The 26,294-nt window shown below is 41.2% G+C and overlaps 1 protein-coding gene across 1 annotated transcript in view; it reads right to left on the bottom strand.

Annotated features, from left to right (window-relative positions):
• Nucleotides 1–25,925, bottom strand: part of LOC120997965 (probable cation-transporting ATPase 13A4) — a 216,057-nt gene extending 190,132 nt beyond the window's left edge. The window contains exons 1-3 of the mRNA XM_040428349.1: nt 25,784–25,925; nt 13,839–14,012; nt 8,132–8,260 (exon numbers count right to left, since the gene is read on the bottom strand). Coding sequence (XP_040284283.1) covers nt 8,132–8,260; nt 13,839–14,012; nt 25,784–25,846 — 366 coding nt within the window. The 5' untranslated portion in view covers nt 25,847–25,925. The remainder of the gene's footprint in view (nt 1–8,131; nt 8,261–13,838; nt 14,013–25,783) is intronic.
• Nucleotides 25,926–26,294: the final 369 nt, after the last annotated feature.

Genomic DNA, 26,294 nt, shown 5'->3' with positions numbered 1-26,294 from the left:
CAAAAGGTTTTAAAACATATAACTGCACTGCTGAACTGCAAATAATATACAGTATATTTTTTTGCACTAATACACGCCACAAAAGGCTTTAGAACATATAACTGCACCACTGAACGGCAAATAATATTTTTTTTCCCACTTATACACGCTAAAAAAGGCTTTAGAACATATAACTGCACTGCTGAACTGCAAATAATATATATAATTTTTTTTCCCACTAATACACACCAAAAAGGGCTTTAGAACATATAACTACACTGCTCAACGGCAAATAATATATATTTTTTCCCACTTATACATGCTACAAAAGGCTTTAGAACATATAACTGCACCGCTGAACGGCAAATAATATATATTTTTTGGCCACTAATACGCACCAAAACGGGCTTTAGAACATATAACTGCACTGCTGAACAGTAAATAATACTTTTTTTGCCACTAATAAAGGCCAAAAAGGGCTGTAATTTTCGCACTTCACCACACAACGGCTAATAAGCCCTTTTTTCCCACTAATACACGCCAAAAAAATGCTTTAGAACATATAATTGCACAACACAAGGGCAAATAAGACGTAGAAATATTTTCTTGTAATAAACCCTGTTAATGTCTGTATCACACAGCACTTGCACCCCAATAACAAGAATGGTTTGCTGGAATGACAGAGCTGTATAATGGCAATTTGGATCCCAAATCAGTGCACCAAGGTGTAATAGGATTGTTCCTATTACCCAGGCTGTAACCTCCCCTACTGAACCCTGTTCTGCTTCAATACTGTGAAATGATTCATCCCTATCCTTTCACTGAACTTCTATACAGCAAAATAAAAGTCTTTCCTAGCACTGTCCATAGCGCCTGCTGACATCTCTCCCTGCACTAAGTACACTGAAAAATGGCAGAATCCAAGATGGCTGAGGCTATTTATAGGGCTGTGACATCACAGGGCTGGCTGGCTGCTGATTGGCTGCATTCATGGCATTATGGGTGATCCCTCGTTCCCAGAGTTCTTTGCTCCAAAAACATGGAGCAGCCATTTTAGGAAAAAATGTGATCTGCTACCACTAAGCGTGAGGAAATTCGGATTCGGTGCAAATCAAATTTTTCCTGAAATTCGGAACGAATTCCACTTCGTCAACTTCGATTCACTCATTTCTAATTAGCTGCCTTTAAAAAGAAATAAAAGAAAGCTGTGCCTCTGTTGCCTCCAGTTTCTTATCTGCAGACAGAAGTTCGTGGGCGATTGGCCCTCATCAGTGCAGAGCAGAGAGAACTGGCTTAGCTGGGTGAGAGGACTATGTCTTGGATATAAAATCAAGCTATAATTATATACTCTATATATATATATATATATATATATATATATATATATATATATATATATACTGTGTATATATATATATATATATATATATATATATACTATATACAGTATATATCATTTTTAGATTCTTTAGATTCACTTAGCTATGGTTTGATGGAAGTGTCCCTGTGCAGTAGCTGGGTGTGTCCTGCTAACAAAGGCCATCCCAGGATAAGTTGTAAACATGTGACTAGCTCATAAGCAAATTTGGAAGCGAAGAACTTGGATAGAAAGGGTGTCTGGCTTTTGCTCTTGACCAGTCACTGATTGTTATACAGTACCACATCTAATGATTTAAAAAGCTTTTCATTTAGAATGTATCTACAGTGCAGAAATCTGAAGAAATGCTATACATTGTTTAGTTTCTTAACTTCTGAGAACTCAACAAGCTAGGTATAAGGCCCCTTTTACACGAGCGAGTTTTCCGCGTGGGTGCAATGCGTGAGGTGAACGCATGGCACCCGCACTGAATCCTGACCCATTCATTTCAATGGGTCTGTGTACATGAGCGTTTTTTGTCACACATCATTCTGCGTTGCGTGAAAAACTCAGCATGTTCTATATTCTGCGTTTTTCATGAAGCCCTGGCCCCATAGAAGTGAATAGGGCTTCAGTGAAAAACGCATTGCATCCGGAAGCAAGTGCGGATGCAATGCATTTATCACTGATGATTGCTAGGAGATGTTGTTTGTAAACCTTCAGTTTTTTATCACGCGTGTAAAAAACGCATCAAAACGCATTGCACTCGCGCAGAAAAAACTGAACAACTAAACGCAATTGCAGACAAAACTGACTGAACTTGCTTGCAAAATGGTACGAGTTTCACTGAACGCATCCGGACCTAATCCGTCACGCTCGTGTGAAAGAGGCCTTATCCAAGCACAATGACTAATGTTTGCCAAGTTACAAATAGCTCCATACTATATATTAATAAAGGATTTAACTTCAAGCTAAGTCAAACTTGTCTGCCAAGTTGGCAAAAGCACTTACACGGGTAAATTTCTCACGTGGCATGCTGTAATGCAGCTAATGTAAAAAGTTGAAGGAAATAGTATCATAGCTGCTGCTGAATCAGTTGTCATGAAAACCCACCAGGTGATTAAGGAAATAGGATAGAATACTGTAGTTATTAAAGGGGATGTCCAGGCTACAGATATTCAGGGCCATCTTTAACGGGGGGCAAAAGGGGCAGCTGCCTGGGCCTAGTTGCTCCTGGGGGCCCAAGGCAGCTGCCTCTTAAGCCCCACTGGCCAGTTGCGTAGCATGGGGGGTGATGGGGGCGTTGCCCCGGGCGCAAAATTCCAGGGGGCGCTAGCAGGGCCGCACCGCCAATTAGGAAAAGTGAGGCGATGGTGACAAGTGGGGGGCGGGGGCAGGGCACAGGAAGATTAGCTCTTCCATTGTGGAAGCGCTCATCTCCATAGTCACCTGTATCGCCGTCCTCAGGACAGCGATACAGATAGATGTGCTGTGGTGGGGCAGGGTAGGGAGAGGCATCTCCCTTCCCCGTTCCTCTGATAGACTGCAGACCTAGTGCCTACAGCCTATCAGAGGCCGGTGCAGGCGGCGCGATTATGTCATCGCACCGCCTGACCCGTACAGCGTGAGACACAGGCCGGAAGAGGCCTGCATTACATCGCTGCCAGCCTGATGGAGGTAAGTATAAGTGTTTATTTTTTTTATATGGTATTACTTACTGGCACATGATTGGGGGGCATCTATGGGGATATTTGTTACTGGCACATGATTGGGGGGCATCTATGGGGGTACTTGTTACTGGCACATGATTGGGGGCATCTATTGAGGTACTTGTTACTGGCACATGATTGGGGGGCATCTATGGGGACACTTGTTACTGGCAGATTATTATTGGGGGGCATCTATGGAGGTACTTGTTACTGGCACATGATTGGGGGGCATCTATGGGGACACTTGTTACTGGCACATTATTGGGGGGCATCTATGGGGGCACATCTTACTGGCACATTATTGGGGGGCACTGTGGGGGCATCTATGGGGGGCACTTTTTACTGGCACATTATTGGTGGCACTTTTTACTGGCACATTATTGGGTGGCACTATGGGGGCACTTCTTACTGGCACATTATTGGGGGCACTATGGGGGCATCTACTGAGGCCACATAGAAGGGGTATTTTATATGGGGGGCTCTGTATAGGGGCATTTTATACTGGGGCACATTATGGTGGGTACTATGGGGAAGGGGAGAGAGGAGTACTATGGGCTCATCTATGGGGGGCACTAAGAAGGGGTATTTTATACTGGTACGTTATGGGGGGCACTAGGAAGAAGGGGGAGAGGAGCACTATGGGGGCATTTACTGGGGGCACTATATAGGGGTATTTTATACTGACACATTATTGGGGCACTATGGGGACATTAGCTCAACTGGGGGCATTAAAGGGGTTATTTTTTGCACTGGCACATTATAAGGAGAATTATTACTACTGGGGTCTTTATTATGGGCTTTATTACTACTGGTGGTCTTTGGGGAACATGATTACTAGTATGTACTATGGGAGCATAATTACTTCTGGGGCACAGTGGGGACATGTTGGGGGCACTGTAGGAGCACTATTACTACCATGTGTGCTCTAGCAGAGAATTATTCCTATTGGTGGGACTTTTGGGAGCCTTTTTACTGTGGGGGCACCTTGGCACAGTATCAGCTTACCACAATTAGTTTTGGGGGACATTATGTTTACACTATTAGTGTCAGGGGCACTATTTGCTGGGTGCAGTTATTTTAGGGCACTGTGTGGTACTACTATTGCATGGTATCATCTGCATGGTACTACTATTATCAGGGGGTTTATCTGTTTCTGCAGTATAGTATTGGGGAGCACAGCAGAACAGTATTGGGGATGGTAGGATCATTTGTCCAGAAGATGGGAGGATGATGGAAAAGTAGTAAACTAAGATTTTGTTTGTCAAACTGCAGAGACGAGAAATGTCTGAAAAATGTCTGAAGGTCTGAAAGGAGAAGATGAGGAAAGAGAACATCTACATCAAAGAGATGTCACTGGATGTAAGAGTTATGGGGCGCTGTATTACCCTGTATGTAGGGGTGGATGGAGGGGTTAGTAGTACAGTACTATCTGCACATTGTAAAAAAAAAAGTAATCGGCAAAATACTATGGGCCAGATTTATCATTACTCTGACACTCACTCCACTTTCACATATGGCTAAAGTCAGTTTTAGCCAAGTCAGATTTATGATCGGCCCTTTAAGACTGTAATAAATGTGGTTTGACGGTAGCAGTTTATCCGTCAGTAAGCGGCTTTACAAAAGTCTCACATCTTTGCGAAAAAGTCGCATGTTCTATTAAAAAGTCTCATAAGATAAGCATGGTCCTCACTGGAGTGAAATTGCGCATTTTTTTGCGACTTTTTTGTGACTTTTTAAATAGTCGCAATAGTAAATCTGTCTAGAGATTCATTTACATAAGAAAACACGACCACTTTCAGAAAACTGGCGAGCACAGTGCAGAGCAGAAAAAAGTCAAAAAATTTTGCGCAGTTTTAGCGATTGCTCAAAAACTTGCGACTTTTTCACTCCATTATTCTGACTTGAGCTAATGATAAATCTGGCCCTATATATTTGTGTTAGAAGTTGTGCTTTTTTAATTTTTAGAATAATGATACAGCCATTTTATTTGATACTTTTGTGCTAATTCTTTTTTTTCCTCTATATTAAGGGACACTATAGTCACCAGAACCACAACAGCTTAACGTTGTAGTTCTGGTGTCTATAGCATGTCTCTGCAAGCTTTTTAATGTAAACACTGCATTTTCAGAAAAAAAGTCAGTATTTACATTACTGCCAAGGAACACCTCTAGTGGCCACTCATCATAATTAAAGTTTACTACTCTGAGGTGTGTGGATTTTTTTTGTTGTGTGTGTGTGTTGTGGTGGAGGGCATGATTGCATGCTAGGGTGTGGGAAGGCGGGATCCAGGGGGCCCAAGTAAATTCTTGCCCAGGGTCCAATAGATATTAAAGATGGCCCTGCACATATTGATAAACTATCCTAGGATAGGTCATCGATATTAGACTGGTGGGGTTCTGATTCCCACCAACCCCAGCTGATCAGCTATTTGAAGGGGCTGCATCGCTGCACCCTCTTCAGTGTTTACTAGTACATCAGCTACTGTATAGCAGTTATGCGGTGTAATTACAGCTGTTCGGCCCATTTTTAAGTTAATGGGATTCAAGTGTGAATTCAAGTGTGAATGCATTCCTATTATCTGCCCAACAGCATAGGTAGATTTAGAGTAGGACCTGCTTGACTGAGACCACCTAGGTGGGCAATGATGTGTTTTGATTAAAATATATTGGCTGAGAGTCTCAGATTTTATCATTAGAGTGAGGGCTTAGTCCATATGTTGTGTTTGCATCTATTGCTATAGTGCATTATTTTCTGTGACTTTATAAATGTAGCCATGCACATCCGCATATTGACTATCATATCGTGCAGGATGTTTTGTATCTTTTTTCTGTGATTTTTTTAATTTGTCTTAAAGGAGTGGCACCTTCAGGTGTAAATGCGCTTCTATCCTGGGAGTAGCATTGACGTGGAGTTTTTCCCTACCTATCTAATAGGCGACCTTGATTAAGGTAGTACATCTGTGTGTGTTCCTCCTTTCATTGGTTGCTTCATGCACACAGAGGTAACTAGGAGCAGCACACTATATGTGCAGGGTCTGCTCTCCTGAATGTAGATGCCCAAAGGCTGAGACCACCTCGGCGCGGGTAGGCGGGCACAGATGTGTTTTGATCAAAATATATTGGCTGAGAGTCACTCTCAGGCTGGGTTCAGACCTGAGCGTATTTGATATGCGCGTTTAACGCGCGTTTTTGTCGCGCGTTTTTATGCGCGTTTTTTGCAATAGTAAACGCGCGTTTGACGGGCGTTTGTGTGATTGACTGCAGTGTCCTATGGCCACAAACGCGCGTCAAAACGCCCCAAAGAAGCTCAAGAACTTGTTTGAGCGTAGGGCGTTTTTCAGCGCGTTCAAATGCGCTGTAAAACGCTCAAGTGAGAACCAGGGCCATAAGGAAGCATTGGTTTTCATGTGTTGAGCGTTTTACAGCGCGTTTGAACGCGCTGTAAAACGCTTAAGTGTGAACCCAGCCTCATATCAGAGTGAAGGCTTAGTCCATATATAATGCTTACATCTGTTGTTGTTCGTGCATTATTATCTGTTGTTTTCTGTGATTTATTTTTCATAAATGTAGCCATGGACATCCGCATATTTATCATATTGTGCAGGATGTTTTTATCTTTTTTTATCTTTGTTTTTTATTGTGATTTTTGCTTAGGCCGAATGCACACGGCCGTTGTTCACGGCCGTGAGCGGTCCGTGGTGCCGCGGCCTGGATTCCTGCTGAGAGCAGGAGCGCACGGCGTCATTGCTTGCTATGACACCGTGCGCTCCCTGCTGCCGCCACAGTACAGTAATACACTGGTATAGATCATACCAGTGTATTACTGTACTGTGGCGGCAGCAGGGAGCGCACGGCGTCATAGCAACCAATGACGCCGTGCGCTCCTGCTCTCAGCAGGAATCCAGCCCGTGGTTCCACGGACCGCTCACGGCCGTGAACAACGGCCGTGTGCATTCGGCCTTAGTTTGTAGTATAAACCTGAGGGAGTGGCACCTTTGAGTGTGAATGCGCTTCTAATTTATACAGGGAGTAGTATTCTTGTGCACTTTTGCCCCACCTATCTAACAGGTGACCTTTATTAGGTGGTACATATAGCTGTGCATGCGCTTCCTCTCATTGGTTGCTTGATGCACACGGAGGTGACTAGGAGCAGCACACATTATGTGCAGGGTACTGCTCTCCTGAATGTAGATGCCCAATTGCATAGCTAGGTTTAGAGTAGAACCTGCCTGACTGAGACCACCTCGGCGCGGGCAGGCGGGCACCGATGTGTTTTGATCCAATATATTGTCTGAGAGTCTCAGATTTTATTGAGGGCTTAGTCCATATATAATGTTTGCATCTATTGTATGAGTGTATTGTTTTCCTTGATTTTTCCTTTATAAATGTTGCCATGTACATCCGCATACTCATTTATCATATTGTGCAGAATGTTTTTTATCTGTTTCTGTGAGAGGAAGCGATATTTACATTGTACCACAGGTACAATGTAGATGGTGTGCTGGTAAACACTGAAGAGGATGCAGCGCTCACACGAGTGCCGCAACTTCTTCAAACAACTTATCAGCAATTGTGTCGGGAGCCAGATCCCCCAATCTGATATCCTGAGAGCAGGTCATCAATATCTGCAGCCTGGGCAACACCTTTTCAAGCAGTGAATAAATTTAGTTTATTACACTAGTATAACACCTGCTTGTTTGCGTCATCAATAGCGAATTTATGAGGAACAAACAAAACAGGTGTGATCAGTGGCATAACTAGGGGTCACGGTCAAGACTGACAGATGCAGGCGGTAAGAACATATTGGGGAGATTTATGAAACGGTCTTTGTTGCCCATAGCAGTGAATCACAGCACAGCTTACATTTTACATTCTGAAACATAAAAGCTGTGCTGTGATTGATTACTATTTTGGACAATTTTAATAAAACAGCCCCTTATTGATTTTTCACAAAGTGTATCCATTACAAACATATCCTATTATTTCATTCAAAACCTCTCACTGCAAAATAAAGGGAAAAGTACATTCATATTAATGGAGTCATAATTCCATAAGCAAATAACTGGCTGTTTAACCTGTGTGCTCACCTTCAGTTCTGGCTTTATGATTGATTTCCTGATAATACAGTTTTCATCCTCATGTAAGAATTCACTGGAGCTCAGTTCTGAGATATGGATCCATTGGACCTTCTTTTTGGAGCATCTTTTAAACTCATCCTGACAGAAAGAAAAAAAATTATCAGCTAATATCTCAAAAATATTACCATAAGTTTTTAAAGGGTATAAGACAGATTGACAAATATACATAAAGTGACACTCCAGGTGGTTTTATAATTGATGGAATGGATGCATAAAGCAAACAATCAGCTTTTATTGCTCCTGGAAGCACATGAATTAATTGACAACTGGGTATTACCATTGCCATTTTCCAAAGGGATGTGCCCCTTCACAGTCGGACAATGTCCGCACTGATTGAACACAGTGTGTAGGTGCGTGCCAATTTCACAAGGTGAATAGTAATATATTATTTATTCATACACACGGAAGCAGGACATATATATACACATACAGTGCCTTGCAAAAGTAATCACCCCCTTGACTTTTTTAGTATTTTGGTGCCTCACAACCTGGAATTAACATGGATTGTTAGATTTGCATAATTTAATTTACAGAACATGCCCACAACTTTGAAGATTTTTTTTTATTTATTTTTTTATTGCGAAGCAAACAACAAATATGACAAAATTACTGAAAAAAATCTATGTGCATAACTATTCACCCCCCTAAAGTCAATACTTTGTAGAGCCACCTTTTGCGGCAATCACAGCTCCAAGTCGCTTTGGATAAGTCTCTATGAACTTGCCACTTCTTACCACTGGGATTTTTACCCATTTCTCCTTGCAAAACTGCTCCAGCTCCTTCAAGTTGGATGGTTTGCACTTGTGAACAGCAATCTTTAAGTCTGATCACAGATTTTCTATTGGATTGAGATCTGGGCTTTGACTAAGCCATTCCAACACAATTACATATTTCCACTTAAACCAGTCAAGTGTTGATTTAGCCGTGTGTTTGGGGTCATTTGTCCTGCTGGAAGGTAAACCTCCACCCTAGCCTCAAATCACACACAGAGTGGGACAGGTTTTGTCTCAAGAATATCCCTGTATTTATCACCATCCATCTTTCCCTCCACTCTGACCAGTTTCCCAGTCCTGGTTGCTAAAAAACATCCCCACAGCATGATGCTGCCACCACCATGTTTCACTGTGGGGATGGTGTTCTTTGGGTGAAGTGATGTGTTGGGTTTGCGCCAGACATAGCGTTTTCTTTGATGGCCAAAAAGTTAAATTTTAGTCTCATCAGACCAGAGCACCTTCCTCCATACATTTCGAAAGTCTCCCACATGCCTTTTTGCGAACTCACAACGTGCCTTTTTGTTTTTAGCTGAAAGTAATTTTCTTTCTTCTGACCACTCTGCCATAAAGCCCAACTCTATAGAGCGTACGGCTTATTGTCGTCCTATGTACAGATACTCCAGTCTCTGCTGTGGAACTCTGCAGCTCCTTCAGGGTTACCTTAGGTCTCTGTGCTGCCACTCTGATTAATGCCCTCCTTGCCCGGTCCATGAGTTTTGGTGGGCGACCGTCTCTTGGCAGATTTGCTGTTGTGCCATGTTCTTTCCATTTGCTTATGATAGATTTGATGGTGCTCCTGGAGATCATCAAAGATTTGGATATTTTTTTATAACCTAACTTGTACTTCTCAACAACATTGTCCCTTACTTGTTTAGAGAGTTCCTTGGTCTTCATGGCAGTGTTTGGTTAGTGATGCCTCTTGCTTAGGTGTTGCAGCCTCTGGGGCCTTTCAAAAAAGGTGTGTATATGTAATGACAGATCATGTGACACTTAGATTGCACACAGGTGGACATCATTTAACGAATTATGTGACTTTTCAAGGTAATTGGTTGCACCAGAGTTTTTTATGGGCTTCCTAACAAAGGGGGTGAATACATACGCACATGCCAATTTTCTGTTTTCTATTCCTAAACAATAGTTTTAGGCCTCATGCACACGGCCGTTGTTTGGGTCCGCATCCGAGCTGCCGTTTTGGCGGCTCGGATGCAGACCCATTCACTTCAATGGGGCCGCAAAAGATGCTGTCCACATCTGTTGCTCCGTTCCGCGGCCCTGCAAAAAAAATATAACATGTCCTATTCTTGTCCTCGCTTTGCGGACAAGAATAGGCATTTATATTGACGGCCGCCTGTTCCATTCCGCAAATTGCGGAAGGCACACGGGCGGCTTCCGTTTTTTGCGGATCCGCAGTTTGCGGACCGCAAAAAACTGAACGGTCGTGTGCATGAGGCCTTATTTATATATTTTTCTCATTTCCCTTCACCAACTTAGACTATTGTATTCTGATCCATCACATAAAATTCAGATTAACAAAACATTGAACTTAAGCCTGTAATGTAACAAAATTTGAAAAAAATCAATGGGGATGTATACGTTTGCAAGGCACTGTAGTTACAACTAGTAATGAAAGAATTTTTTGAAATTTAATTCAGATTCGACTTGGGTCCCAATAAATTCAATCCAAATCAAAAGTGCTTCAATTGCCCTGAAAAATAGAAAAGCTGTGGATGACATTTTGGGGTCTCCTAGGACTGTATGCAACTTTCTTCAAGCTCCTCAGAGGGGTTCTTCGCTTGGTGTTGCACTTTATGTGATGTTAGGTGACAAAAAAATGGCTTTTTGGCACTGTTTTCATTTTTTTTTTTTACGGTGTTCACTTGAGGGGTTAGGTCATGTGATATGTTTATAGAGCAGGTTGTTATGGACGCGGCAATACCTAATATGTATACTTTTTAAAATTTATTTCACTTTAACACAATAATAGCAATTTTGAAGCAAAAATAATAATATTTTAGTGTCTCCATTGTCTGAGAAAAAAAAGAGGGTTAGTCAGCACCTCCCAGTGCGCAGGTGCACGCCGCTATGGCAAAGACCTATAGGAAAAAAAAGGGAGACAATGCGGCAGCACTCTGCAAATCTGACAAAGTACAACAATGCTTACAAAAATTATGGTGCTAATACTACGCTTATTTATAAAAGCGAGATGCTTGGTCAATGCATTTTGTACAAAACCATCTAAGCCCGTATGCCAAACGTCATGGCGATCTCTGTTACACGGGTCCTAACACTAAATACTACCTGTTATGCGCCATAATGACCGTGTAACAGAGATCGCCTTGACGTTTGGCATACGGGCTTAGATGGTTTTGTACAAAATGCATTGACCAAGCATCTCGCTTTTATAAATAAGCGTAGTATTAGCACCATAATTTTTGTAAGCATTGTTGTACTTTGTCTGATTTGCAGAGTGCTGCCGCATTGTCTCCCTTTTTTTTCCTCCATTGTCTGAGAGTCATATTTTTTTTTATTTTTTTACTGATTGTCTTAGTTAGGGTCTTATTTTTTGTGGGATGAGGTGACGATTTGATTGGTACTATTTTGGGGGGCATATGCCTTTTTGATCGCTTGGTGTTGCAATTTTTGTGATGTAAGGTGACAAAAAAGCCTTTTTTTGGCAGTTTTAATTTAAACTTTTTATGGTGTTCAGCTGAGGGGTTAGGTCATGTGATAGAGCTGGTTGTTATGGATGCAACGATACCTAATACATATACTTTTTTAATTAATTTCACTTTAACACAATAGTAGCATATTTGAAACAAAAAAATTATGTTTTAGTGTCTCCATGTTCTGAGAGCTATAGTTTTTTATTTTTTTTTAACAATCTTCTTATGTAGGGTCTCATTTTTTCCGGGATGAGGTGACGGTTTAAGGGTCCATTCACACGTCCGTAAGTGTTTTGCGGATCCGCAAATTGCGGATCCGCAAAACATGGACACCTGCAATGTGCGATCCGCAATTTGCGTACCGCACATCACAGACCCTATAATAGAAAATGCCTTTTCTGGTCCGCAATTGCGGACAAGAATAGGACATGTTCTATTTTTTTCAGGAACGAAATTCCGGATCCCGAAAAAACGGATGCGGATCCAGGAAATGTGGATTTGCATCCATTCCAGCCCCATTGAAAGTGAATGGGTCTGCAAATTGCAAAACGAATGCGGACCCAAATTCCGGACGTGTGAATGGACCCTTAATGGTACCATTTTGTGGGACATACGCCTTTTTGATCGCTTGGTGTTGTACTTTTTGTGATGTAAGGTGACAAAAATGGCTTTATTTGACACAGTTTTTATTTAATTTTTTATGGTGTTTATCGGACGGGGTGGAGCATGTGATATATTAATAGAGCTGGTCGTTACAGACGCAGTGATACCTAATATGTGTGTTTTTTCCTTTTTTTCTATTTTTTATTATAAAATCTGGGGAAAGGGGCATTTTCTTCTTTTTTACTTGAAACAACTTTTTTCATTAAAAACACTTTTTTTTGCTTTTTTTTAAACTTTATTTCTGTCCAACTCTAGGACTTAACTTTTGGGGATATTATCCTCTCTACAATTCATTACAATGCATCTGTATTGTAATGCATTGCCTGATAATGTATTACAGAGAGTAATACACTAACAGGTTGCCTAGGAGACCCAGCCTGGGGCTGGATTTCCTCGGCCCCCGTAGAAGGCAGGTCCCGATGCCGTACAAGGCATTGGGCAGCCTGTGCATGGCATCGGGCTTCCTTGTCACCCATCGAGTCCCCGCCACAGCAGCGCAAGGACCCGATGGGCTCCCTCACCCGCCGCAAACCCCTTCTATGTTGCGGTCAGCGCTGACCACGGCATAGAAGGGGTTAATCTGCCACCATTGGCTTTTACAGCGATGTCAGAGGATACAGCAGGGGCCCGGCTATCAGGGACTGCCGGGCCCCTGCAGTGATCGGGCGCGCACCGCTCCGATGCCCGCCCGATCACCATGACGTCATAGTACGTCAAAATGCGGCAAGTCACTTGCCTTCATGATGTACTATTACATCATGTGTCAGGAAGCGGTAAATGATCAGAAATGGCAAAGGCATACTGGTATGTTTGCATATACAACGCCTGGGGTCATGTGATCTTCTTTTATCTTTCCTGTCTTCTGATCTGAAAAAATGTAATTTGAATAATTCACCTGAATTGTATCCCCATACATTCAAATTTGACCCAAAACTTTGGTAAAATTTGGGGCAAAGATGATTTTAGAGAATCAAGTCACTCATCTCTACCTACAACAATTAAATGTGAAAACCAGCTCATCTAAGCCCCCCTAGGAACCTCCAAAAGAGTGTATACATATTGGAAATACATATGCAGTTTTTGTGGTTATTTTTGATGCAGTTCTTGAGCCAAGTCTAGAAGTGGATTTCAATGAAGCAAGGAATTTAAAAGAAGGATTTATATTCCTCCTTCCTGTTGGATCCACTTTTACCTTTGATTCAAACATCTTAAAACTGTAATGCCTTGGATGCAGCTTAAGCAGGGTGCTGGCTCTCCCTAAAGAGACCAGCTATGTATGGAGATTTACTGGAAGTGATCCATGGTATGGAAACTAATTGCCAATGGTCTATCAATTCAGCCTCAAATTATTATTTTTTTATTTGACAAATTGGAAACAAAACAGATTTCAAGATTGTTTGTCATCTCTCACACCAATTACAAATTTTTGCATTTACTTTTTACTAACCAAACATATACGTACTATCGCTACAATATTTATTAGTGTCTTACTTGTACCTTAATTGATACTTATGCAATATGTGCACAATTGTATACAGATAAGTATTAGTTGCTTACCGTTTCTCTGAGCAGTACAACATTTGCTTCTTGGAGTGTACATGGGGTACAGCAGGCCAAGACTTCCCAATCAGGTTTCCAGTAAAACAAAAGCCAGAGTAATCCAAAAGAAAATATGTAGCCTGCAATGCAAAGGGCTTTCTGCCATCGTACTGTTCTGTGTCCAAATATTTCCTGTACAAAAGAACAAAAAAAAATCTAAATCTTGTTGAAAATCATATTTCTGTACACTGTACTGGAGTTGACTTGAGAAGGAATAAATGTATTTTTTATCATTTCTAGAAACACTGCTAGAATTTAAAGGGGTTAGTTAATACAAGGCACTTACTAATATATTGTTAGTGTGCATCTTGTCTCCTTTGCTGGCTGGATTCCTTTTTCCATTGCATTATACATTATGCGTGCTCCCACTGTCCCAGCCACCAGACGGGTCATACTTTTTCCTATAGTGTGCAGCGGTGGGTGTAACACTTGGAAATAAGCAGTGTCTAATAGTGATGAGTGGCATAGGCAATATTCGAATTTGCCATATTTTTCAAATTTTTGGCCGATCATTCGCCATAAATTCGCAAATTCGAGAATTCGTGATCTCCAGTCATTGTTTACTTGATTGTGAAAATCGGCAATGTAATATATTCGCGATAAATTTGCGATTAGAATATTCAACTCTATTTGCGAATACTAATATATAGCAAAAATACAAAGAAGCCAGCAGCACTCCAGTAAGGTCAAGGAATCAACGTGGTTTATTCACCCAGTGTCATATAGCGACGTTTCAACCGCTTGTTGCGGTCTTTCTCAAGCTTTTTTTTTTTTTCACTAATGTATAGCACTATATTCTAAATATTCGAATTCTCGATATGGCGATATTCACAATTAAAATTTGCGATTCGAATATTCAGGCTCAACACTAGTGTGTAATGTGATTGAAAAATAAATGAAGCCAGCAAAGGAGGCAATATGTGCAATACAATACAATAGTAAGTGCCTTGTATTAACTTTCTGTACATGATAAATGCCACTTCCTGAAGTAAGAAAACCCCTTTAAAGAATGCATAATTAATGACCATTCTGATAATGCAAAGCAGTCCTATGATTTTAGTATTAATACTTACTTTAGTAATGTAACTCGTTACAGTGAGTGACTGGCCGCACTGGTCACATGTTATGAAAACAGCCTCCAAATGGGAGCAGCACCATTATTTTTTTTTACTTGTATAACCCATGCTCAGCTGATTATTATTATTTTTTTCCCCATGAACAACCCATTTAATCTAAATGAGAAATTTTGCTTGCCTGCAACCACCACTAGGGGGAGCTCACTGCATAGTGATTTATATAGCTACCATAAGATTATATTATAAAACCCATATTTATTGAGGTCCCCTTTCTAGAGGTAATGACAATGCTGAATGCTCAGAGGAGTGTGCGCTCCTGCCAAGATATTCTCTGGTTGTCAGTGTAATATCTTGACATAAATCTTCCCATGGGCATAACTATAACCTAAGAAGCCATTTCACTTGCTATGAGGCTCAGTGGTGGAGGGGTCCCAATCAGGTGGAAGAATATTGTACGTTGTTTTGGGGAATAACAATATGTCAGCTTGTTTTGCTATTATGTTAGTTTTCTGATATATTATGCTATTATACTTACCTTTATTTATTGCTACTGAAATGGGTATTCTCATCTTCATAATCCTATTTAATTAAATTATTTATGCCCCAATGAACTATTTTCTAAATATATCTTATTTAAAAAATTGCACTCATCTGTTTAAAATATAATTTTCTTGATCCATTGTTTATGCAAGCTGCCCATGGATACGGCCACCGCTCGGCAGCCGCATCCATGGGTCGCGCTTGCGCATTCTTATCTCTTGTGCTGCTTGCGCTGCTTGCGCATTCTTATCTCTTGCGCGGATCCATATTCTTTTGAGCCGCCTGAACACCTAGTGCAGTGAAGAGACAGTGCGGACATCGTCGGAGAACATAAGCGGTGGGTGAGTATTATTTCTATGTGCACCACCAATTCCACCAACGATTGGGGGCTGATGTCGGCACTTTGGGGTCTGATGTAGGCACTTTGGGGTCTGATGTAGGCACTTTAGGGGCAGATGGAGGCACTTTGGGGGCTGGTGGAGGCACTTGGGGGCAGATAGAGGCACTTGGGGGCTGGTGGAGGCACTTGGGGGCAGATGGAGGCACTTTGGGGGCTGATGGTGGAGGCACTTGGGGGCAGATGGTGGAGGCACTTGGGGGCAGATGGAGGCACTTGGGGGCAGATGGAGGCACTTGGGGGCTGGTGGAGGCACTTGGGGGCACATGGAGACACTTGGGGGCACATGGAGGCACTTGGGGGCAGATGGAGGCACTTGGGGGCTGGTGGAGGCACTTGGGGGCTGATGGATGTAGCAGAGCTGAATATGCTGCTGTTCAGCCATAGTTCTAGTGGGGAAGGGAATAGACATATGTAGCAGAGCTGTATATCTGGCGGGTCAATATCAATGCTGGTGGAAGAGAGAAACAGATGTAGCAGAGCTGAATATGCGGATGTTTTGACACAGTGCTGGTTGAAGAGAAAAACAAATGTAAGAGAAAAACAGATGTAGCAGGGCTGTATATGTGGCAGGTCAGCATCAATGCTGGTGGAAGAGAGAAACAGATGTAGCAGAGCTGAATATGCGGCTGTTCTGACACAGTGCTGGTTGAAGACAAAAACAGATAGTAGCAGAGCTGTATATGAAGCTTTTCAGACACAGTGCTAGTGGGGGAGTAGAATAAAGATGTAGCAGGGCTGTATAGGAAGCCATTCAGCCAAAGTGATGTTAGGGGACTGGAGAAGACACGTGTAGCTGAGCTGTATATGCATCTATAAAGATACATAGTGTAAGGTTTATACACAACTAGAGTACAGCTGTAATGGAAACAAATCTGCATCAGTGCTGGTGGGTGGGGGTTGGTCAAGCTTTTGAGCTAATGTATAATATGGAATTATAGTTTTTGATGCACAGAATGGGTTTGTAAAAGATCAGACTGAGATTTTGTGTGTAAAACTGCATGACAGCCAGGTGTTACTGTACACTGAGCTCACTTCACATGGCTCTCTGATGATTCCCCAGCAGGGGGAGGGGCCTCACAGAAACTGCAGGCTGCCAGACTGAGTGCTCAGTGTGATGTCATAAGGAGGCGTGGCCGACCTTTACTCAAACTGCCTAAGCCCGCCCAGCCTTACCACCAGAAAACCAGGAAGTGAATTCTGCTGTAACTGCAGCTCAGGCTGATTTAGCAAGATTGGAATATCCCTTTAACCCCTTAAGGACACATGACGTATCGGTACGGCATGTTTCCCGAGTCCTTAAGGACACATGACGTACCGGTACGTCATGTGTTGTTCCGATCACTGTCGCCCGGCCGGCTGTGATCGGAACAAGGTGCCTGCTCAAATCATTGAGCAGGCACCTCGGCTAAATGCGCGGGGGGGTCCCGTGACTCCCCCATGTCCGCGATCGCAACAAACCGCAGGTCAATTCAGACCTGCGGTTTGTTGCGCTTTCTGCAGTTTCTGATCGCTGCGGTCCCTGACCGCGGCGATCAGAAACTTTAGTGTGCCGAAAATATATTTTTATCACCCCCCCCTGCACCTCTGAATGATTTTAGCCCGGTGGGAGGTGCAGGGGGGGTGTTGCGGGCGGTGGGGGTGGTGCGGGAGGCGGGCGGTGCGGCAGGCGGGATCGCGATCCCCCGCCCGCCTCCCATTGAATAATCTTTGGTGTAGAGTGGGTATACCAGGGTGCCAGCACATTGCTGACACCCTGGTATAAACGGCTGACATCAGTGATGCGATGTCAGCCGTTTAACCCTTTCCATACAGCGGTCCGTACGGACCGCTGTATGGAAAAAGTTAACAGCTCAGGGAGCTCCCTCCCTCTCCGATCGGGGGGCTGCTGTGCCTTTGCAGCCCCCCGATGGAGAGGGAGAGAGCTCCCAGACAGCCCCCCGCCAGATCCCATCCTTACCCTTCCCCGTCTGCGCAGTTCTGAGCAGACGGGGAAGGTTCCCATGGCAACAGGACGCCTCTCAGGCGTCCTGCTGTCCATGGTGCTGAACAGATCTGTGCTGAAAGCATAGATCTGTTCAGTGTAAGTAAAATACAGTACAGAACAATATATATTGTACTGTACTGTATTATACAGACATCAGACCCACTGGATCTTCAAGAACCAAGTGGGTCTGGGTAAAAAAAAAAGTGAAAAAAAGTGAAAAAAAAGTAAAAATCAAAAAACACATTTATCACCGATTAAAAATTAAAAAAATAACATTCCCTACACATGTTTGGTATCGCCGCATCCGTAACGACCTGATCTATAAAACGGTCATGTTACTTTACCCGAACGGTGAACGCCATAAAAATAAAAAATAAAAAACTATGATGAAATTGAAATTTTGCTCACCTTACTTCCCAAAAAAAGGTAATAAAAGTGATCAAAAAAGTCGCATGTACGCCAAAATTGTAGCAATCAAACCGTCATCTCATCCCGCAAAAAATTAGACCCTACTTAAGATAATCACCCAAAAACTGAAAAAACTATGGCTCTTAGACTATGGAGACACTAAAACATATTTTTTTTTGTTTCAAAAATGAAATCATTGTGTAAAACTTACATAAATAAAAAAAAAAGTATACATATTAGGTATTGCCGCGTCCGTATCGACCGACTCTATAAAAATATCACATGACCTAACCCCTCAGGTGACCACCGTAAAAAAAAAAAAAAAACTGTGTAAAAAAAGCAATTTTTTGTCATCTTACGTCACAAAAAGTGTAATAGCAAGCGATCAAAAAGTCTTATGCACCCCAAAATAGTGCCAATCAAACCGTCATCTCCTCCCGCAAAAAATGAGACCCTACTTAAGATAATCGCCCAAAAACTGAAAAAACTATGACTCTTAGACTATGGAGACACTAAAACTTTTTTTTGTTTTAAAAATGAAATCATTGGGTAAAACTTACATAAATTAAAAAAATGTAATACATATTAGGTATCGCCGCGTCCGTGACAACCTGCTCTATGAAATTACCACATGATCTAACCTGTCAGATGAATGTTGTAAATAACAAAAAAAAAAAACGGTGCCAAAAAAGCTAATTCTTGTTACCTTGCCGCACAAAAAGTGTAATATAGAGCAACCAAAAATCATATGTACCCTAAACTAGTACCAACAATACTGCCACCCTATCCCGTAGTTTCTAAAATGGGGTCACTTTTCTGGAGTTTCTACTCTAGGGGTGCATCAGGGGGGCTTCAAATGGGACATGGTGTAAAAAAAACAGTCCAGCAAAACCTGCCTTCCAAAAACCGTATGGCATTCCTTTCCTTCTGCGCCCTGCCGTGTGCCCGTACAGCGGTTTACGACCACATATGGGGTGTTTCTGTAAACTACAGAATCAGGGCCATAAATAATGAGTTTTGTTTGGCTGTTAACCCTTGCTTTGTAACTGGAAAAAAAATATTAAAATGGAAAATCTGCCAAAAATGTGAAATTTTGAAATTGTGTCTCTATTTTCCATTAAATCTTGTGCAACACCTAAAGGGTTAACAAAGTTTGTAAAATCAGTTTTGAATACCTTGAGGGGTGTAGTTTCTTAGATGGGGTCACGTTTATGGAGTTTCTACTCTAGGGGTGCATCAGGGGGGCTTCAAATGGGACATGGTGTCAAAAAAACAGTCGGCGCACCTTTCACTCTACGCCCCGCTGTGTGGCCGTACAGTAGTTTACAGCCACATATGGGGTGTTTCTGTGAACAGCAGAGTCAGGGCAATAAAGATACAGTTTTGTTTGGCTGTTAACCCTTGCTTTGTTAGTGAAAAAAATGGGTTAAAATTGAAAATTAGGCAAAAAAATGAAATTCTCAAATTTCATCTCCATTTGCCAATAACTCTTGTGCAACACCTAAAGGGTTAACGACGTATGTAAAATCAGTTTTGAATACCTTGAGGGGTGTAGTTTCTTAGATGGGGTCACTTTTAGGGAGTTTCTCCTCTAGGGGTGCATCAGGGGGCTTCAAATGGGACATGGTGTAAATAAACCAGTCCATAAAAATCAGCCTTCCAAAAACCAAACGGCGCACCTTTCACTCTACGCCCCGCTGTGAGGCCGTACAGTAGTTTACGGCCACATATTGGGTGTTTCTGTGAACAGCAGAGTCAGGGCAATAAAGATACAGTTTTGTTTGGCTGTTAACCCTTGCTTTGTTAGTGGAAAAAATGGGTTAAAATGAAAAATTAGACAAAAAAATCAAATTCTCAAATTTCCTCCCCATTTGCCAATAACTCTTGTGCAACACCTAAAGGGTTAACAATGTATGCAAAATCAGTTTTGAATACCTTGAGGGGTGTAGTTTCTTAGATGGGGTCATTTTTGGGTGGTTTTTATTATGTAAGCCTCGCAAAGTGACTTCAAACCTGAACTGGTCCCTAAAAATTGAGTTTTTGTAAATTTCGGAAAAATTTCAAGATTTGCTTCTAAACTTCTAAGCCTTATAACATCCCCAAAAAATAAAATATCATTCCCAAAACAATTCAAGCATGAAGTAGACATATGGGGAATGTAAAGTCATCACAATTTTTTGGGGTATTACTATGTATTACTGAAGTAGAGAAACTGAAACTTTGAAATTTGCAAATTTTTCCAAATTTTTGGTAAATTAGGTATTTTTTTGTGCAAAAAAAATAATTTTTTTGACTTCATTTTACCAGTGTCATGAAGTACAATATGTGACGAAAAAACAATCTCAGAATGGCCTGGATAAGTCAAAGCGTTTTAAAGTTATTAGCACTTAAAGTGACACTGGTCAGATTTCCAAAAAATGGCCTGGTCCTTAAGGTGAAAATGAGCCCGGTCCTTAAGGGGTTAAGCTGCTGTTTTAATTTTTTTTAGACTAGGTGGGGGGAGCCCCATACTAATTTTCTATGGGCCCTATGAATTATAGTTGCACCCTGATTCTTGTACTAATGTACAATAATGATACAATCCCTCAATACTTCATGGGTATACAAACCACACACTTTGATGAAAGGATATACAAATGAAAGAGTACATTTTTTTTCTAGACACTTCATAGACTGTATAGACCTATTTTTTTAAACAACCTTATCTAAATCTATGTTTTAAGATGAGTAATATTTTACGGGTGCATACCCTCTGCCCATCTATAGCTCCTGCATGGGAAAAAATGTAAGCTTGCGGCACAAGAGTGATGAACTAATCCAATAATTAGCCTATTAAAATCATTTCTCATGCTGAGAACCATAAGACAATCAACCATTGTTGACGTATTAGTCATGGCTTCAGTTTAAGAAACCACAGGTAAATTATCCTCTGCTTCCCTGCTTCTGCTTATATAATAAATGCTTTGTGTAAATGCAGTGCTTTACTTGGGTCCATAAGGATGATTAAACGAAGGCCTCATGCACATGACCGTTGTTTTAGTCCGCATCCGAGCCGCAGTTTTTGCGGCTCGGATGTGGACCCATTCACTTTAATGGGGCCGCAAAAGATGCGGACAGCATTCCGTGGGCTGTCCGCATCCGTTGCTCCGTTCCGTGACCCCGCAAAAAATAACATAACCTGTCCTATTCTTGGCCGTTTTGCGGACAAGAATAGGCACTTATATCAATGGCTGTCCGTTCCGTTCCGAAAAATTGCGGAACGCACACGGACGCCATCCGTGTTTTGCGGATCCCCAATTTGCGGACCACAAAACACACAACGGTCATGTGCACGTTGCCTAAGAAACGAAAGCTGCCAGACACATTGGATGAATGTTGTCCAAACCCACCTTTAATTTCAACACGCTTGATCCATTTTTTCTCAGGGATATAATGGTACGTTGAGATATGCATTGTAAACTCCGGTAGTCTGTTCCAGCAGAAGCATAGCTGGACACTGCTATCCCCTGCCAGATAACCTATTGACTATAATGGGATCTGACAAAGATCCAGCCAGTTTTCGGCATAAGTGCCAGCTTATTTGAATTTGAAGAAATAGCCAAATGATAGCTATCTAATGTGTATGGCAAGCTGGAAAGAAACCATTTTGGCCAGTTTGTCCAAAATTAATCCAAAGTTTATATAATACATACTGTACCTTATAATCATATCAAAGGTGTTTTTCCACCACATTTTAATTGGCTGTATCACTCAAAGGGGGAAATGTACTAATCAAAATGTGGGGGAATTCTGGAGACGATTAGCAACAAAAAAACTGGTATACATGACCACATAGATTTGTCTCTCTCTCTCTCACTCATCAAAGGGCATTGCTCAATAGAAAGGGGCATGTCCTACTGGAAAGGGGCTTGGCTGTGCATAAAAAATACTCCAAATAAATGGTCTGCCAGATTTATCATCCAGCATCAGCCACTTTGATGTCAATATTAGTAAATCTTCCCCATGGAATATAATAGAGAATGGCCACACATGAACCCCATTCTAAATTTGAGGGTTTCCTCCGTCAGGACCTAGCTGACTATTTTTTAGTGACTCAGTTGTGGAAGCCAAAACCAGGAGTAAATTAAAAAAATATGTCTGGTGTACTTTCTCTCCTTTATCTCCTTTTGGCTTCCAAAACTTCATGCAGAAACCTGACCATGTGGCCGTATCCTTAAAGGCTATGGACACCTTAGGGGCTATATTTTTTATAATTGCATTGTACTTATTTTGAGCTAAAAATCATTTTTTCAATTGGTCTTTATTAAAAATATGGCATACTTTTTTTCTGTACAGTGCTGACATGTTCTAGTTAATTATTTACAATTGGTCACTGGGACCAGTGATTGTCTCTAGGTTGACATGTGTTATTTATTATCTAAAAATTAACATTTATTACTTGTCATTAAAATTTCTTAACTAGAACTAACATAATAAAATGGGGGGGCAGAGTGTGATCTATGTTACATTTTAGCCAGCTAGTGAACTGCAAAAGCAATAGTCCTACTACATTAATGAGCAAATAGTGAGTGCTAGGAGGGCATTCACAACCCGTGGGTAGCGTACTGTGACACAAACAGTGTGCACCAAACAGTGCACGGTGGACTCTGATTGGAAATAGAGGAGTGAGCCAGGCAGTCCAAAGTGAATGAGTTGTCCTCCAGCTAGCCTCATAGCTAAATTCAGATTATTAATAGCGGTAGTGCAGACACAACTGATAGTTTTATTATATTAGTTCTAGTTAAGAAATTTTAATGACAAGTAATAAATGTTCATTTTTAGATAATAAATAACACGTGTCAACCTAGAGACAATCACTAGTCCCAGTGAACAATTGTAAATAATTAGCAGGTGTTAGTGGGTCAAATGTATTAAAAGTGACATGCTCTAGTAGCACCTTTTGAATTTTCTGTCTTTTCCATCAGACCAGGAGATGAGGGGATCCTTATCTTTGCTCTCTGACATTATAAACACTCATATAGCTCAATCATTAGTGTTTACAGTCAGTGTTAAACCTCATCTGCCACTTATCTGCTCAAGCCTCCAATCTATCCAGATCCCTCTGTAGTAGTATACTGTCCTCTTCAGTGTTAATTACTTTACACAGTTTAGTGTCATCTGCGAAAATTGATATTTCTCTATGCAAGCCTTCTACAAGATCATTAATAAATATATTGAAGAGAATAGGGCCCAATACTGACCCTTGAGGTACCCCACTAGTGACAGTGACACAATCTGAGTGTGTACTGTTAATAACCACCCTCTGTTTTCTATCACTCAGCCAGTTACTTACCCGCATACAGACATTTTCTCCCAGTCCGAGCATTCTCATTTTATATACTAACCTTTTATGTGGTACAGTGTTAAATGCTTTGGAGAAGTCCAGATATACGACATCCATTGATTCGCCGCTGTCAAGTCTAGAACTTACCTCCTCATAGAAACTGATTAAATTAGTTTGGCATGACCGATCCCTCATGAAGCCATGCTGATATGGCGTTATTTTCTTATTTCCGTTGAGATGCTCTAAGATAGCATCTCTTAGAAAACCTTCAAACAGTTTACCCATAACAGATGTTTAACTTAACGGCCTATAGTTTCCAGGCTCTGTTTTTGGACCCTTTTTGAATATTGGCACCACATTTGCCATGCGCCAATTCTGTGAAACATTCCCTGTCAGTATAGAGTCTGCAAATATCAGAAATAAGGGACTGGCTATCACATTACTTAATTCTCTTAGGATACGGGGGTGTATGCCATCCGGTCCTGGCAATTTGTCTATTTTAATCTTTTTAAGTCGCTGTACTACTTCTTCCTGGGTCAGACAGGACACTTTAATGGGGAATTTATTTTTACATTCAGCATTTCATCTGACAGTTTATTTTCCTCAGTGAATACATTGGAGAAAAAAATATTTAACAGCTTTGCTTTCTCCTCGTCGCTCTCTGCGACTTCCCCCTCATTACTCTTTAAAGGGCCGACACCTTCAGATTTATACTTTTTAACATTTACACGTATATAATTGAAGAACATTTTAGGGTTAGTTTTACTCTCTTTGGCAATTAATCTCTCGGTCTCTAGTTTGGCCGCTTTTATTTGTTTTTTACATGTTCTATTTTTTTCCTTATAGTTTTTCAGTGCTTACGTGCAACCCTCCTGTTTTAGTGATTTATATGCTTTCTTTTTGTCATTTATTGATTTCTTTACAGTTCTATTTATCAACATTGGTTTCTCTTTGTTCCTTAACCTTTTATTCCCATACGATATGTACCTCTCACAATGAGATTTTAGGATGCTTTTAAAGATATCCCATTTTGTGGCTGTATTTTTATTTTTGAGGACTTTATCCTAGTTAGTTAGGCCTATGACCTCTCTTAGTTGGCAAAATTTAGCATTTTTGAAGTTTGGTATTTTTGTTCCTCCCTGTAGAAACACTCTTTTGAATGATAATTGGAAGGTTATTACTTTATAGTCACTATTTCCCAGGTGTCCACCAACCTGCACGTCTGTTGTTCTGTCAGGCCTGTTGTTTAATACTAAGTCCAGTATGGCCGTCCCTCTAGTCGGGTCCTGAACCCGTTGGGATAGGTAATTGTCTTTGGTTATTCCCAAGAACCTGTTTCCTTTATGAGATATACAAGTTTCAGTTTCCCAGTCTATATCTGGGTAGTTGAAGTCCCCCATAATAACCACCTAATTATGATTTGCCGCCTTGTCTATCTCGTTTAGTAGTAGATTTTCTGTGGACTCTGGTATATTAGGTGGTTTATAGTAAACTCCTATTAGTAATTTATTATTGTTTTTAGCTCCATGTATCTCTACCCACAGTGACTCCACATGTTCATGTCCCTCACTTATATATTCCCGGAGTATGGGCTTTAGACAGGACTTTACATAAAGGCATACCCCCCCCCCTCCTCCTCACACATCACTAATTCCAGGTCCCCAGTTTTATTAGTCAGGCTTCTGGCATTAGTATACATACATTTGAGAGGTTTATGTATATTTTTTACCCTACACTTTTTCTTCTGAACTGTTCTAGTCCCTCCTTCCATTCCTCCCCCAGTCCCACTACCTTGCCCCCGGTCTCTATCTGCACTATCTTCCTAAACTGTTTCTAAACAAAAACTGCCTCCAAAGGCGTACATAGCCTTTAGTGTCTTATCTTCTTGCTACTAGCTTTTTTCAGGCATGCACCCTACTACAAATGCCTTCAATGTGAATAAATCTATATTGTATACTACAGAAATATGACTATGGGATGATTCACAAGAGCTGCTGTGCACCAACAAATAATGCATCATCCTCAAAATCTAGAGTTATAAAGACAGTTTGCATAGAACTGAAAACACCAAAAATGCAATATCATAATGCAAGTTTTCAAACTGAAACTATGAATGCATGTAATGTTACAAAAATTGGCAAACAAATGGAAAAGTTGTTTCAGAAGGATTACCATCTCATTGTCCAGCCCTTCGTTGAGCAGTGCTCTGGAGTCATCCTGCGCCAGTATTCCCATAGTCCTGTGGCAAGTCTCACAATCTTCTTCTGTGTATTGCTGTCCTCACAAACACAGTGCCGGCACCTAGACACTCTGATTACACTCCTTTTCACAGAATGATTCAGAGTACTGGGCTGCTTCTTTAATTTAACACTTGCGTAATCTTCATTTGAATAAGAATTATCATACATTCTTGTGCTTGTATTGTGTCAGGTGCATTACCTATCCTTAGTCATTTCTTGCATACATACTGAAAATGTAAAATAATGATGCAACACACCTTAGTGACGCAGAACAGTATGCGTTCTTACGGTACTTTCCTGGGAAGTGCTCTTAAGAAATATAAGGAGCATGATGTGATTTGGAGACCTTTCACAGATTAGGTTAGAGGGCACCTATGAACTGTTGATTTTTTATCAAGGTACAGTAAGGTATTTTACATCTGAATCCAGCAGAAAAGCTCAAG

The sequence above is a fragment of the Bufo bufo genome, chromosome 4, assembly GCF_905171765.1.
Source record: "Bufo bufo chromosome 4, aBufBuf1.1, whole genome shotgun sequence".
In the NCBI taxonomy this organism is placed as follows: Eukaryota; Metazoa; Chordata; class Amphibia; order Anura; family Bufonidae; genus Bufo; species Bufo bufo.
Note: the sequence above shows the minus strand (reverse complement) of the source record. Positions and strands in the feature narration are given on the sequence as shown.